The 17,236-nt window shown below is 36.8% G+C and overlaps 1 protein-coding gene across 2 annotated transcripts in view; it reads right to left on the minus strand.

The window, feature by feature from the left end:
- The window catches only part of LOC129361987 (cAMP-specific 3',5'-cyclic phosphodiesterase 4B-like), a 62,180-nt gene that overhangs the window by 36,203 nt on the left and 8,741 nt on the right, over positions 1 to 17,236 (minus strand). For both annotated transcript variants that reach the window (XM_055033269.1, XM_055033270.1), the window contains 2 exons: positions 8,580 to 8,691; positions 2,435 to 2,682 (listed from right to left, as the gene is read on the minus strand). In XM_055033269.1, the coding sequence (XP_054889244.1) occupies positions 2,435 to 2,682; positions 8,580 to 8,621 (290 nt within the window). In that variant the 5' untranslated portion in view covers positions 8,622 to 8,691. The remainder of the gene's footprint in view (positions 1 to 2,434; positions 2,683 to 8,579; positions 8,692 to 17,236) is intronic.

Raw genomic sequence — 17,236 nt, forward strand, 5'->3', positions numbered from 1 at the left:
AGAACTGTTGATTTCTGACCTAGATTATCAGCAGTCAAACTTCAAATGTCTACCTACTGAGCAGTAGGCAGACATTTGTAGGTGTGGTCCAAAAGATTTATTTTTCTTTGCAAAATGTTTTACTTTATGTAAAACTCAAAGACCTAAATCATCTGATTGTATTATTATTTTTTTAATGGTATAAAATAAACAATATTTAAGAATTTGAAAATAATTAAGATGACAAGGGGACATATCAAAACTACCTGTTAATGTACTTAGTAACAATTTCTCCTCTGCTGCTAGGGCACCAATAACCATGATAAAATCCCTTGAATTACTTTTCTATGAACTTCAACAAATCATCTTTATCACATCTAGATCCCTTTGAGTTGCTGCAGTACGATTGGTTGTTGTTGTTGTTATTTGTGTAAATAATAAATTAAATGGGTGCATCTCATTAACTCATCGATGACTGAGTGTTTGGCGCTTTAGGGAGGCGAACAGATCATTCATGACTCATGTTAGTGTCAGGTGTGAAGTCGGTCTTGGATTTCTTTTTTTTTTTTTAACAAATTTTTAACAAGTTGGCATGAGTTGTTGTGCAAATTGTCTTTCCTGGTTTATCAACTAATTAGGAAAGGGTTGCCCAAGGTTTTACACACTTTACCTTATCAACTGAAGCAACAAACATGAGGAGGCGCTAAATACCACTGTGTTTGCTTTCAGTTTGAGGACCAAGCCTTCAGAAAATGATGTGAAATTTTTTTTTTTAATTTAGCAAAATTCAAAGTCTGTTTCATTGCTATATAGAGCTGTAAAGGTTTAATTCAAAATGTGGCAGGGTTGTTCTGAACTGCTGTTTAATGCAGCGTTCAGCTTCAGAGAAATACGATGAAGTCACAGCCAATGTGAACAGCGTTTTTATGAATCATTAACACCTTACGGCCCACAAATCTCGCTGGGTAATAAATCAAACGCACCCTTTCACTGGGAATATTCACATCTTTGTCAGAGCTGCTATCTCTGACCTACTTACCTTGTGACTTCATCCTTGATAGCCTGAGATAAAGATTGTTCAAGTCCAAGTCAAAAGACTGTTTTTTGTCTGAGTATAGTTTATCTCTGAAATACAACTCAGCTAAAACAAAAAATCTCTCAGAAATTGGGATTTTATTGATGAAATTAGTCTTCAGAAAATTTGGAGTTGGTAAATAAGGTGGTAAATAAGTTTGCAAGTAAGCGATCTACTCAGAATGAACAATTTCAGAGACAATTTCATACCAAATCATTATGTCAGCAATCAAAATCAAATTTATCAACAAAATAATTTATTATACCAAGAGTAAGAAAACATCAAAAAGTCTGATTTCTTGTAATAGTTCAGAAACCTATTTGAAAGAAAGACACCAAGTTGCACCCACAGTGCAGATCAGCTGTAGATAATTTGACCATTTGATGTGGGACATTGAATATGAGCAGCAGAAAGATGAAAGGAGCAAATGAAAGGGTCACTGGGTGACTTTGCAGGGAAATATTCACTGCATCGTTTAAAGTAGCAATTCAAAGAACAAAGGATCCATCTAGCTAAGTGCATTTCAGCAATAATAATTTAAAAAAGCTCTTTCACATCAACTTCCTGTACTGAATAACATCTTCCACTACTGTGCATTAAAGACAGACATTTATAATTTCTTTGCACTGCTGGGTTGCTTTGTTTTTATGAAAATGTTGCAAAACCCTGTGATCTTTCACTATAAAACAAGATTATGCTTATTGTTGATTTGTTTTAAAGTCTTAAGACAAGAATAAAGAAATAGAATCATGAATTTTAAATTTACAAAAAATTTGTGACGAATATTTGAGCAGAAGAGGAGGAAAGGTGATGTGTTTGTCCTCATAGCCTCCCTACAGAAGCTACCGCTAGGTGGCGTGTTAGAGTGATCTGGCGTATTAGGGATAACAAGAGGAGGAATCTCAAGCTGTGTTTCCATTACCACTGTTCACAAAACTCTTTCAACATACATGTTGAAATAAAACACAATTTTGCAATTGCATTGACTCCATTAAATAAGAAACAATCAAAATCACATGACATATTTTTTCACACAATTAGTCATGAAAAAACATGCTGTCCTGTCATTCACCAACTACTTCCTGCAGTCCAATGATAACATCAGGTTGTTGCACAGTTGTTGTCTCATGTGTGATGCACAGTTTTGCGAAATGAACCAATTTCAATACGACCACAGAAAAAACACCTCATCCTAGCGGCAAAACTTTTTTTTTTTTTATCGGAAACCAGGAGGTTTTTTTTCTCGAAATTGTCTCATTTTCATTCAGCAAATGTATTTTTCAAACGTCAAATAGTGCAGTCGTATGATCAATGGAAACACATAATTTCCTATGGCTGCCGCGTCAGAAGCAGTGCAGCATGGAGCTGCTGGTGCCTCACCTGTCAGGGTCGGCCTGTGTGATGTCGATGCGTGGCAGGGAGGCGATGGGCAAACTTGTGGGTCTTGTTCGGGTCATGGGATCTTCTTCTGGCGTCAGCGGCCTGCACCGGTCCCTCTCCTTTTCTGCCTGTCGCCAGGACAATGGAGGCAGCTGTAGGTTACCAGAAAAGCGCCGGTGCACTTTGCACACCTCCACGCTGAGAGTGCTGCCAGTGGCATATTGTCCCACAAGAGGATCTGCATTTTCCTAAAGAAGGAGAAGTTTTTTTATAGCTTTTACCTTTTGTTCAATATAGAGGAAAACTCAGTAATATTGGGATTAACATTATTAAAAGGAAGTTAAAATGTAATATGTCCTTGAAATACAGGTATCACATTTGTACATGTAGGACAAGAGAATTAAAACACTGATAGGATGTGATATAAGAATAATAGAGAATATTAGAATAATAAATAACAGGCATTTCATGATGTTGCGATGTACTTTTGCGATTGTTGCAGCCTAAAATTACTAATTTAATGGTACTTTTTTTGAAAAGCTGTGTTAAAAGTTCTGAATATTTTTAAGCTTTATTTTTGCCATAACATGACCTTACAAAAGAAATATGTTATTGTTGCCTATTACCTTCTCAAAAAAGAGACAGTTAATGTTTAAAGTGCAAATAATACTTCCAAGTACTTGCAAGTATTCAAAAATATTTCATAGAGCCCTAAGAGAAATTAAACATCATAGGTCATAATAATTCAAAATTCTTAAAAGAGTTACTGTAGATATTGCAGAGTCAGACATGGCTTTTAAGAGGCGACATAAAACAGGGGGTTAAATTAGAATGGGGTTTAGGTAAATTGGTCAAAATTCAGCCAGGTTTTGCAGTGATGGGTCAGAAAAAAAGAAAATACAGAAAATGTCCAAGTCAGATTTGCAGAAAAGTTGCAATAACTGACGATAAAAGCAAGTCCATGAACAATTAGCGAACAACGAGTGAATTTGTGTTGATAGTTGCCATTACTACATCGCAAGTTCATGGACACATAAGAAAAGTAAACACAAAAGGTAAGCATCACAGAAAGTTTTGGGGAAGAATGGACAAATGTTTAAGAGAACAAATAAAATCTTTTGAGAGACTCAAAGAAGAGAAATTAGTTAGTCAGTAACGAGACAATCTGCCTGCTCTGTACACAGCAGAAGCAACACTTATTTTTTATCACTTTTCAGCTCGGAGAAGAATAACGACTTGTTTCATCCACTTGACACCTGAACTGGCAATTGACATGTTTATGAAGCTGTCCTGGATATAAATCGTGCGGTTAATGCGAGCGTTTAAGAAAGAAGTCCAAAGGGCCGGGCTGGAACGACGGGGCTGTAAACAAGCCAAAGAACTGGGAGGAACAGGAGTGGGCTGGCATAGCTCATTTCCTTCCACTTTATGTTCACCACATGCAAGAGGAAATGAAACATGCCAAAAGGTTTCAAATGAGGGAGGGAAGAGTGGAGGCTTCATGACGACAAAGCGGTAAGGGGGTGGGGGAGGAATTCCTCGTGGACGAGGCAGGCAACAAATTGTCTGTTGTCAGTGTGTGTGGGGTGAAAGCGAGTGGACGAAGAGGATGAGTGGGCAAGAGACTGAATCTGACAGGAAGTGAGAGTAAAAAGATGACGGTCTGGCCAGGTCTCAGAATTATTTAACTTTATGGATGTTGCACGTCTTTTCTCCCTCTTATTGCCTTCGGTCATTTAGGATTAGGGTTTTTCAAATCAGTTCCAGTAAGATGTTGTATTAAAGTTTTCAAATCAATGCCAGGTGTATGGCTGAAAACTGAGTGGCTTAAAGTGGGGTAAAATAACAGAACAAATCTCATCATTACTGTGGTGAACATTGTTACTGTTTCCTGCTTTAGTCACTGTCCAGTGACTAAAGCCAAAGTATCTGTTCTACATGACAGAGACAAATATTTAGAAAAAATAAAAAGGTGTCTCTTTAATGTACTGCTCCAGTTTAGGGAAAATTGGTTCCCTAAACTATGCCAACCACAATATTTCATATCTTTATTTTTTTCCAAAGATGAAGTAAGAAACATTGACTTTGAACAGGGTTAAGAAGTCCAAGCCTAAGAGTGTTGGTGAAGAAGTGAACCTAAAAGTAGCAGGATAGTACACTTTGTTCATTCTTATTTCCTAACTTGCACTATGAGTGTTTTTGCGTTTAGCACTCATGCTCAATTCCATATTCCTGCGCCTCCAGTCAAACTAGGAGCCAACAAAGTGCGTTTTCTCCCAATCCGTAGCCTTAAATCTTCTGCTAAATTGATTTATTTATTCTTTAGGAGGACATCAGTGTTCAGGTTCAGTGAGGTTTTCCTTGCCATTGCTGAATGTTTTTTTTTCTGTCTGTCTGGACAGCACAGCCCCGACTCACCAGGTAGCAACAGTAACTACTGTACACTTTATGCTGGTTGCCTACAAAAAAACAAATTCTGTGAAATTCCTCATTTTATTGTGAATTGTATTTAGTTTTGTTCTGTTACACAATTCAATCCTTGTTTTCCTCTTCGATCATTAGGCCATACAGTAATACAGATTACTAATTTGGCCAGTTGACAATATTTGCTTTATAAAATGACATCTTCTCACTTTTAAACAATTTATCAGGTAGAAAAGGTAGTGGGGACTGAGAGAAAGCCAAGGTATGAAAGACTTGTTTGTCGTATACTAATATCTTGTACAGCTAATCATTACCACTTACGATGGTAAAGTTAGCACCTGCTACCTAGCTTTCCATTAGCGCTAAACTAAAAGGCCTGTTTCAGTTTTTGTAAGAGTTTAAATTCCATTTGATACATTTTTTGAAAATTTAAATTACCTGGAGCCAGGCTATGTGGTTAAATTCAACAACGAGGGAAGGTTGTGTAGATCAGGTAGTGAAACCTTTAATTTGTCTCTGAAAACACAAAAAGTACCATTTTCAATGCTGTTCTGGAAATTTATTAATATTGGAGAAATATATAAATCAAACACTCAATTGTGGAGTGGTATATTCTACACCAGCCACTGAATATCAGAAACACTTTGTAAAAGCTTTGTAAAAAAACACAGACAAAAAAAAAACAAGGGCATTCTTAGTATTTCCCAAAATGCAACTAAAAGTACATTCCACCTATTCTTGTAACCTCAACATCATCCTTGGTGTTCAGATTGGTGCCTCTGTCACTACATTTTTTAAGCAAGAATGGTTTTAACATGTCATTTTTTATGTTACCATAGCACCCAAAAGATCCTTTGTTTTAAAAAAGTTCAATCAAAGATTGAAAGCTCCTTCTAAACAAAAGTCACTACCAGGGATGCACAAAGCCATAAATCAATAAGACTGTTAAATGCAAAACAGAGACCTGACAATAAGAGCAAAAGTCTCTGATAAAATAAACAAACTCTGATGGTTTTTCCAGGCTGATTGGCAGTAAGGACAGCTCGGTTGACTCTCTTGCTCTTTCCAGGGAAAGTAATTTGTCTGATTTATTGCCCCCGTCTATCCCAGATATATTGTGCCTGCAGCAGAGAATCACTGAAGATGCAGCCTGACAGAACACGACTACTCTAACCACTGATCCCAGCCTCCTGTCAAAGGAATATTAAAGGCAGCCGTCCCTTGTCAATAATTCAGGACTTTTGATGTTTGACTACTAAATAATTTTAGCTATTTAATACCAATATCAGACTTCAAGACATGAGATTTGAATGCGCTATGATCTCCTCTGTACAAGTTGCATTGTAAAATTTACTCCCAGTGAACAGTTCTGTCTGACATACGAGATCATGCATCAGTTATGTTGCAGTAAAAAGCTTAAATCTGCAGTAAGTGTTATAAAAGGCTGTTTAAATGAGGGGAAACAATGAACCTTGCAGGAAGTTGGAACTGCTCTACTCTGATAATAAAAAGGGTTTCTTGGCACAGAAAAAAAAAAGTCTGCTCTTCTCTGGGTCGCTTCCAGGAAAGCTTTTTGAGGTAGGTGTGTGACAGCATGTAACAGACCCACTCTGCGCGGTGACTGAACTCTCTGGTGATTACTGAACTCATATTTTAAAGATTCAAGACATAGAATCTCAGTGAAAGGTGGAAGATGAAAATTCAAGAATTTTGTTTGATGTAGAAAAGAAAGAAAAATGCTGCTAGATGGTCTCAGTTTGTGTAAATAACTCTAGTAATGAAGGCTGCTGATTTACATTCAAATGAAGTTACATACCGAGGTTTAATGATGCACTCAACTTAAGGAGGGGCAAGCTACAATTTCAGTGCTTGTTCAAGTTAACTGTAAATGAATAAATAAATAGCGTTCCTTGAGGAAAACAATGAGAAATATTTTCATCATCATTTGAGACCTGGTTTCCACCCCTAATTATGCATGAATTAAGGATTCCTGTGATTATTCTATGCATCAGAACTACAGTTGCTAATTCATTATTTACTTGTTTATTAATGGGTGGATTATGTAATGAAGGGATGATCTGTTGAAAGGAGAGTAACTTATAACAAATTGTTTCTGGTGTGAAGGTTTGCCAAAGATTTTTAAAAGTGCACGCTTTATAAACCGATCTGTCACTATGGCTTAGAAGGATTTTTAATTGCCCAATTTTAAAGAGACTGTATTGTCCAAATGAAACTTTTTTTGAGCTTTACAGAATGTTAGAACGTTATTCCCTCATCAAAAGTGTTGTGTTGTCTTGATTCTTTCATAGATATCTGAGAAATCCTTTAATCTTCATGGCATGTTGCATAGCACTCAGCTATGCAAAGCGGACCCAGCTCCTTCGAGGCTCAGCTCCTCCCCTGAGCTGCAGTTTCAATGCTTCAGAGTTTCTGCCTCAAATATCAAGCCTCCTTTTGCGACTCCCTCACGCAGCTCCTTCAGACTAGCCAGCAGCAATTAGCAAACACCTGTTGGAACTGCTCGCCTGCTGAGCACATTACAGGAGCTACTTCTCAGAAACTCTGGTGAAAAAGTTGTGAAAGGGTTTATGGAGGAAGAAACATTGTGACGACTTCCTGAAGACAGAGTTTCAGGAAGAGCAGGAGTTTTTAAAGAGACAGAAGTCCAATTTCAAAGCAAATTTCCTTTAAGTCATATTTGATACATATAGCATTTTTGTAACTTAAGTTAATATAGTTACTTAATTGTGCTATAAAATGGCACTATGTGCCTGGACTACACATAATATTGCCCCTAAAGCGGTGCTTATGTATGTCCTTTAGTCTAACCTGACCTTGCTATGTGAGGTTAGCAAAACCCTTTGGATCTTTACATTTATGTCACCATCCTTTCCAGGATCATCAATTATCAATCACTTTCTGAAAATTAGGATAATTCAGCCAGTTCAACCTCATTTTGATATCTTTGATTTCTTCACATTTCTTTTGGGTGTAAAACAAAAACAAGAGTTCATTGTTTTCTCTATGTTAAATATTGATTAATATATGCTGTGGTATGAGTGGCCAGAGGAGCAGAGGGAGGCCAGTCGCAGCAGGGACTCTTTCATCATCAGGGCCTGGCCTGTCCTCTAGGCTCCATTTGGAGGATGTCAAAATAAACGATCTGGCTTTCCTGCCCAGTAATAAACACCAGTGATGTAGAGGAGAAACAGATGGCCCTCTCCATCCCATTTTTTGTCCTTTTTTCCTTTTATCCATACTTTCAATCAGTCTATGCTCTGAATGTTTCCTGCAGAGCACTGTCTTTCCTCTTATTATGCTCTGGCTTATTTAGAAGTATGAATACTGTGCAATTGCTTATACCCAAACATAACATCCGAAAATATGACTGTGTACACACACACGCACTCTTCTGTCCCTCTCTGCAGCGTGTCCTGCTGAATAACGGTCTGTTGTGAATAGTACAGTCATCTGTTAATGAGTCACAAACCACCTTCTGGACACGTTGTGCCGCAATGCCGCTGTGTTTTTCTGCTACACCACATTGTGTCTTTTTGCTCAGGAGCAAAGCGGGTGGGTTGGGGTGAGTAGCGTTTTCAGAAAGTATGTCATCAGTGGGTGAAAGGTGAAAGGAAGAAATTCAAATGGGAAAAAAACCCCATAAATACAACAAATACAAGGACAGAAAATCAGATGAACGGCTGGAAAATTTGGGACTTACCTCGCCGGGTGCGACTCCATGAGCACTTCTGCTTTTCTTCATCTTGGGGGATTCTTAACCAGATTCACTTTGTCACCTCTTCTCTGTCCAGCTTTGAAAAGCTTCAGCAGGACTGCAAATGGGAGACAGAGAAAAGAAGACACACACAAGGTTACAAAATCTGTGTATATGTGGATATTTAAAGTTATAAGGCAAGGCCAAGTGTATTTATAAAGCACAATTCATATCAATCAATCAATCAATCAATCAATCAATCAAATTTCATTTGTATAGCACGTTTCAGCAGCGAGGCTTTTCAATGTGCTTTACATCATAAACTCAAAAACACAAAGTCATTCAACATGGAATCAACAATCAAAACATGTCATCCTGTCAAGTTCCATCATTAAATTCAAACTGATTACTTTTCAAATACAACTCTAAACAGGTGGGTTTTTAGGTGAGATTTAAGGGAAGTCTGTGTTTCAGCTGTTTTACAATTTTTTGGAAGTTTGTTCCAGATTTGTGGTGCCTAGATGCTGAATGCTGCTTCTCCTTGTTTGGTTCTGGTTCTGGATGCACAGCAGACAAGAGCCAGAACTTGAAGGGCCTGGAAGGTTTATACAACCTTAGTGTATTGTGGTGCCAAGCTGTTCAGTGATTTGTAGACTAACAATAGTATTTTAAAGTCTATTATTTGAGCCACAGGGAGCCAGTGTAGGGACTTTAAGACTGGTGTTATGTGTGTCACTCCCAGAACAAAGCAACCAATCAGAGCCAGGAGGAGGGTCTTAGCGCTGTCAATCACACTTGTGTATTTGCTGTTCAATGTGGTAATGACTAACTAGCTTTTGGATTCATGGTAGGCTAACAGGAAGAAGCAGCAGAGAGCAACGGGGACACAGGTCGAAGGGATGAGCAGTCTGCACATAAGCTTGATTGACAAAGCGAAGACCCTCCTCCATGTTCTGATTGGTTGTTTCTAAGTAGCACTGGGAGAAGAAGAGGAACTAATTTTTTTCAGATTATCTGTCTCTTACCATGCTGCAATGACATATGACTTTTAAAAAACAAAATTGTTAAAAATACACTCATAAAAATTACATACTGCAGCTTTAAACTTTCTCATACATCTTATTTAGGTTAATGGACTGAATTCATTAAATAACCACTTAAGTCATTTGTTCTGCAGTCCATAATAACAAACAAACCCACACACATTCATAGACTGACACATAAATCTGTCGGCAACTTGGGACTAAGAGCCTTAAAATGTGGCAGGGAAGATGCTGGAATAGAACCCAAAACCTTCCAATTGTGTGGCACAGCTACTCTTCCCAGCGCCCTTCTTTTATCTTACAAAATGATCAGAATAAGTTGAATCTATATCTCCAGGTCAAATCATTACAAAATTGTAATAGATGCTTTCCTGCACATAATGTTAGGGAGCTGAGACCAGCCAGGTAAAAAACACAAACACATACATCAGCAGTGCCCTGATTGTGTGCGCTCATTAAAAAGTAAGGCTGAGCAGGGTTATCATCCCTAATTCTTGTGTATCCCACTCTAATTAAAGTAGAGTGTCTACAGAGTATTTAAGATCTACTATCTGGAAGTGTTGAAGTAAGTTTGTAGGAATTAAAAGGACACAGAAGGATGAGGCATCACCCCTCAGTGCAGAGGGAATCTCTCAATCCGATGCGAACATCTGAAATGCCAGGGAAATCTAAAGTGGTGCTAATGAGTGAAATCTGCAATGAAGCAAGCAATCAGGGGGTTCAGCTTTCAGAAGAAAGTTGTCTAAGTGAGAACTCTGTAAAAAAAAAAACTAAGGTAGAGAGAAAAGGCGTGGAAGAGATTAGGGAAAAAAAGCTTTTTTTAAATTACAATATACAATATTTAGAATCAGAGACAGAAAATATGAAGAATGAAAATCTGTACAACAGCAGGAAGTCTTCAAACGACAAAGCCACACAGTTTGAAACGGATATTCAGGCATCCCACAGAATTATCTGCAGTCAGTGCTGATTCAGACACGGTCAATTTTAAATTGCCAGCATTGAAAGGTTGCCATGACCCTCTAATAGAAAACTAACAAAAAAGCTATAACCACGGATGAAAAAAAAATAGGAAAACATTTTCACAAGACATGCCATTTTCTCACTATAACAATCACACAACCTCAGTGATGAGAGAGCTGCATCTTAAGCTGCATGGTCTGTGTTGCCTGAGGTCAATCTTCTGTCATTGGTCAGCCAGCTCTGGAGGCAGTGACTGTACTCTCATCAATAACAGAACAACCAGAGCCGGCGGAAAATGACCACAAGGCAGACATGAGTGACTAATCAATGTGACAGAAACGTATCAATGTTTTCCATGTCCCTATTGACCCCATCTGATTTCCACCCACATCAGCCATGCCTGGCGGGCCCTGCCTTGTGGTTCATGTCGCAGTAAGACCTTTACTGCTACTGCAAATGAAGCTGTTTAATTGCAAAAGATCGTTTATCTGCTGGAAGCTAAAGAACTTTGCTCTCAGCCTCCAAAACACACAGCTCTATGTAATGTTACAGCTGCTTCCTCCTGGCTGATGTAGACAGCTAACTATTTCTAGTAGGCTAGCATAATAGCTAAGATATCAAAAGAAAAATCATACAGGTATTTAGTTTTATTTAGGATCTAAAACTGTTGATGGTTAATAATATGAACAGTTGAGCCAAAGCAGGTGGAAGACGTTTGGAGGAATTGTTCAAGCCTTAAATTCAACTCGTTTCTTCAATAATTCCATATCATACGACACGTCGAAAAGATTTTCTACATGTAGTCGATAGCTGTTTGTTTTCATTTTATTGCAATCCAATTCTCAGTTCAATTTCTGCATTTAATAACCCATAAACCCCTCTCTCCGAAAAATAAGTAGGTGGATCTGCAGGTTATGTATGTGGATTTGAATTCGGTTTTAAAGTATTAATGAAAAGAACCATCACATATGTCATACAATATATTGTTAAAATGTTTGACAAGGAACTTTGCTACTGTTTACATTGAGATTGAGGAGGATCTTTGCAATAAGAAGGAACTGAACAGACTCTACAGAAGGGGTGTCCAAAGTAGGTCCTTGAAGGTCGGCATCCTGCGGGTTATAGTTCTCTCCCTGGTTTAACGCACCTGGATCAAATGATGGCTCGCTAGAGGCCTTAGGAGAATACTGACATGCTGAGAAGGTTGTTAGTACCACCAAGGAGAGAATTAAAACATGCAGGATACTGGCACTCGAGAACCGACTTTGGGCACCCCTCCTCTACAATAAACAGTTTGCTTAGCAAATTTGTTTTTGACAGAGTAGCATCAAAAACAAATTTCCAAATAGATACATTTCTAATGTTTAAAAAACTGCATTACCACAAAATATAGCATAATATACAGCATCCTGGAAAATCTTACTCAAACCCATCTAACCTCAAAGAATTTTAGATGTTTAGAAAAATCAAGGTGACCAAGTTTCTCATGTAAGAAAAAGACATGGAAATAGAATGTATTTCTGAATTGACTGTAATTATACATTGTGACATTTTAAATATATAAAATTAAGGTTGAATATTGTCACTTTCCAAAAATAATGACTTGTCCTTTATCGCCAAAAGTGATGTTTTTTTTCTTTTTTTTTAACCCAAATCATCTACTGGAAAAAAATGACATAGGTCATTATTTTAGGAAGGTGACAACATATAACATTTAACCAAAAGTGTTCAGTTTAGTTTTCAAGGTTTGTTTGTGACTTCCTCTTTCTGTGTTTGGACTTTCACTCTCAACTAATATTGACCCTTCCGCCCAATCTTCATTACAGTTTAGCAGACAAGACGGATTGCTTAGACATTATAGTAGTTTACATTATAGAAGCTAAGATATTACTTTCTCAGACTGGTTAGGGCTTCATCTCCCACACCCACTTAGTCAAATTGCTGCCCTCTAAATTTGGAGAGTTGCCACATTATGTTCATTATAGTAATGGCCTTCTTGGAGAAGAGTATGCCTTCCTGTCTTGCACACAAAGTAGAAGGATAAAGTTTAAAAAGTAAATAAATGTAGCTAAAACTGCTTTTAATAGAAAACATTATTTTCCTGTAGCAAGCTTTGATTTCCATTTTATGCCATCCTCTTCACTTATATTGTTGACTGTATATATGGGCAAATTTAAACAAGAAGGTACTTTCTATCTAGATTTATGCAGCCTAACACACATCTGCTTCACCTGAATAATATGTTCTCCTGTTTTTCACCGTTGTAAAAACCGTGTAATAAAAATGAGCATCTAGGTCGCTTTGTATTTGTAACCCAAGAAAACATCTTAATTATTTAAAAATTCCTCCACACTGACAAATTCTTAGAAAGTGCTAGTTAAAAAACGCTTCATTTATTTTCATGCCAATTCATAGAAGTGCCAGTAGGTGTGACACTGAAGACTTTGTAAGATAAAAGAAATGACCTCACATGGGATTTCTTAGTTAAAATTAAATGTAGGGGATGATAATGCTGTAGAAGATGGATGTATTTCAATGTTTTTCACGAGAGAGAGAATTACTTTAACAATGATTAATATTTTGAAAATATGCTAAATGGAAATCTGTCACAGTAAAGGTAAAGTGATCTTTCAATGAGGTAAATGATCAGAGGTCCTGTAATCCCCTGCAAAGACAGATGTAATCCTTCATTTTTGAGAACTATAAATATTTCAGGAAAAGGTCCTTCAGGTCACTGTGTGTTCTTGCCATCTGAGACCATGAACACCTGCTCAGCTTACAAACTGAAAAAGGAAAAAAAACAGAAAACGCTCAATAAAGTAAGGCCGTGTAGCCAGGTTCGAGTTTTATAATAGGTAACCCGGGGAGTTCTCCGAACCTCAAAGAGACCACTTATCGAGAACTTACCCAAAACATTAAACATTTCAAGCTTCAGTCAAGACGATATTCTTCACCTTCCTTGTAGTCACACTGTTTAGGATTCAACCTTAGGAAAGCAAGAATCCCAAACAGTGATGTTTAAATTCTTGGTGGAAAACCAATGACAGAGGGTATTTTCCATGTAATTAGCTCCAGTGCTAATGTGTAAATTTTTCATAGAAACATCTCTTCCTCTGGGATTTATTTATCATTTTTGTGAAAAATGAGAAGAAAAATAAAATTTTTCTCTCAAAGAAGCAAATGCTACCTCAGCTCCATCTCTTTGATTGGTCAAAGGAACCACGTTCTTTCATGGAAACAACCAGAGAAAACATTGATATTTCTTTAATTCTTGCTTTTAATAATGCTAATGTGCTTAAAACATCTAAACACATGTGGGTGTTTTAACACCTCCACTTTTTATGCAGTTTTGCTAAAATTTTCTTTAAATAAATCACTTATGTGGCGTCTTTGTGTGACCCATCAGCGTGTGAGGTGAAACTGATGTGAGCGCATATGTCTATGTAATTTGTGGTGTTGAGAGCTTGTTCCTGATCCTCAGGAAAAAAAAACACGTCAAAATACACCATGAAGTGACAGAAATGACACAGTAAAACTGCAAGATTAAAAAAAATACAAGAGAATACACTTGGACATAGCAAGCTTTTAAAAAGCTTGCTACACCACTGTGATCTAATTTGTTTCTAATAACCCAATTAAAGGTGACCTGAAGAGAAATTAAGACTCTGCCATTAGCACTGCAATGAATGTGGACAGTCTAGCCTGAGAAAGCGACTGCATTCAGACTCCAGTATACAAAGGTTTGCTGTATTTTAGGGATGATAGTTGAAATGACTTCTCATCTTTGCTTCCTCTGCAAAATCTTCCTCCCTGATGACTGGCTGCAGCCACAGATATACGGTGATTAGTTCCTGCTGCAAAGGATTTGAACGTTTAACTGTACATTAGGACTTATTGTGCCAAAGCTTCCATTTATGAACAGGAAACTGAGATGTTCTGCACAATTTACATCTCAAAACAATTATCTAAAACTAATTTTGTTATATATTCAACTCATCAGTGGAGGCTCAATGATTACAGTTCAAGTACATTAAAATGTAAATTCACTAATTGTCAATGAGTAAGACTAAAGATTTACAACTAAAAGCTTGTAAAAAGTATAGATTTACTGTATGAAACCTGATTTGATGTTAATATATTGATTAGACAAATTATATGGCACTTAAGCAGATATTTATGTTGAATGAATAAAAAAGGCATTATCAGCTGTCTGACATTACACTACATCTAACCATTTATTTATTCCAGAAATGTTTGTATTAAACAATTTAAAAACTGTCCTCAATTTCAGAAGTTGACATTTTCTTAATATTTAGAGTTACCTTTCAAACTTCTTTCTGTAAACTTCTGACATCAGTTTAATTTAATTCTGGCCAATTTCTCCTGGCTTTTATAACTGCGACAGGTTTGTAGGCTGCCTTACAATCACACACACACACACACACACACTCACACACAGATCTGTACACAAATTTTCCATGTCACTGGCACAAGGGCTGTAATGGACTCTGAAACATCGACTTTGCTGTTATTTGGCAACTTCGTAACTAATTAGGATCATTTTCCATTTGCAAGTCCCATTTAATTTCCCCTGCCTTCATCTACCTGAGTGATGTTTTGAGATATTTCTTCAACATTTCCTCATAATGTCAATGATATTTGATAATCTGCATGAAACCTTTTTTGCTGTAAACCTGCCTCATGGCATGAGTCTACCCTGCACAGCTGGGATGGTGCTTTAGTAGTTTCCCCCTTGTTTCCGTCAAATATAACACTGGTCAATATGGTCAAACCCTTCAGACCAAATTTCTCTCATTATTGTGTTGTGTTAATCCTAACAGAGATAAAACACAAAAAGCCTGATGTATTGTCAGTCAGTGCTTGGACAGATCAGTTTATCTTATGTACAATCAAATACATTTTATCCAGCTAGCCAGAGTACATTAGATCAACTCCTGTCAATCTGTACATGTTTACACTTATTCAGTCAGAAGCTACATGTAATTGATGTCTAATTATCTGATCCAAACTATGTTTCAATTCCACAATGTCAAAATATAAACCTAATACCACAAATTAAAATTAAATAAACAATATATAAAAAGGGTAAACTGCAGACACAGAATGTACCCGACTAATTAATGAATCTATCACAGCACATTTATACAATGGAGATCTGTGCAGGTTGAGTTAATCATTGTCAACATTTTAAAGGCCTAAATACTCAAACAAAGGCCCCTCTGTGGTCATCATAAAAGACATTCTGTGTGTCAGTGTTATAACATCAAAATTCACTCACATCCAGCGGTAAGCTCTTTCAACAAGCTGTGTGTGTTACAATTATGACGGATCTTCTTCGCACACTCAACAGAAAAACAATTTATAAGATACAATTTAAAAATGAAAGAAGAGAAAATTATATCAAAGATAAATGACAGAATAGTGAAACTGAATAAACTTACTGATCGCCACTCCTCTCAGTGAATTGCAGATTTGTATTCTGTGTGTACCTTCATAAACTCCCTTCCTGTTTCACAGCTAAATTGGGAAGTAAGTACAATAGATCACAAGACACGGTGGCTGCAGACAGCAACAACTTCTATTTGAATGGGAGTGAAACCTTAGGAACAGCAACTATTTTCATATATTGCAGCGATAAACTCTACTTGTCAAGAAAGCTCAGTGCATTGTTAGGATTTCTATTTTTACTGTTTTCCAGTTTGGGTTTAACTATCAGCAATAAATTAAAATGCACTACTTTATTTAATGGTGTCCTGAAGTTGCCCATTTAATAACTATAATGTTTGTTTTTTTGCTTTTTTTACTTTTCTCAAGTGCAGTATTTATTTTTGTGAGGTTTTGACAGAATTGATGTACAGTGCTTAAACATTTTGTCATAAATTTTTAACACCATGAAAATACAACATACAATGCAAAACTAAATTTGTGTTGCACAGGTAATTTAGTCATTTCAGGTAATTTATCCCTTTGATTTTACTGGTGCTGGAGACCTCTAACATACAGCCGAAGAGCGCTTCCTAGTGGTCGGAAAACAGGTCAGATTTCACTATAATTTGAATCACTCCAACATTTTGGTGAACAAATAAATCTTCATCAGAGAAGACAAAGTGTCTGCATACCATGTCATGATATTGGGTATCAAAGTTTAATTTTTGTTATTATTTATTTTACATTGGCTGCAATACTCTAATGTTTGACCAAGTTTGTGAAGCTATTGGTTTATTTAAGTGGTTTAAGTTCTGGTGCAGAGGTATAAAATACATTTATAATTCAGTACGTTTATGTCTGTGTTTAAAAGATGAAGCATTTTAAGCCAAGTCAGCTGTTTTTTCTGTATTTGATCAGAAGCGTTCGATACTAAACCTCAGACATCGGTATTGGAAGTGAAAAAAGTGAATCGGTGTATTCTTAGGAAATAATAATGAAAACTAGCAAAATGACAGTGGGAATTCTAAGGAGGTTTGACTTAACTCAAACCAACGAAGACTTATCCATCAATTACTGAGGATTATATAAATCATTTTCATTTCCCTAAATAAATACATTTTAATCTACAAGAGGTAGATTTAAATTTGGGTCTCTTAGATGTTTTTTATAAGAGTCCCACAGACTTTTTCACCACTGCAAATGTATAAC

The sequence above is a fragment of the Poeciliopsis prolifica genome, unplaced genomic scaffold (assembly GCF_027474105.1).
Source record: "Poeciliopsis prolifica strain line A6 unplaced genomic scaffold, Auburn_PproV2 SCAFFOLD008, whole genome shotgun sequence".
In the NCBI taxonomy this organism is placed as follows: Eukaryota; Metazoa; Chordata; class Actinopteri; order Cyprinodontiformes; family Poeciliidae; genus Poeciliopsis; species Poeciliopsis prolifica.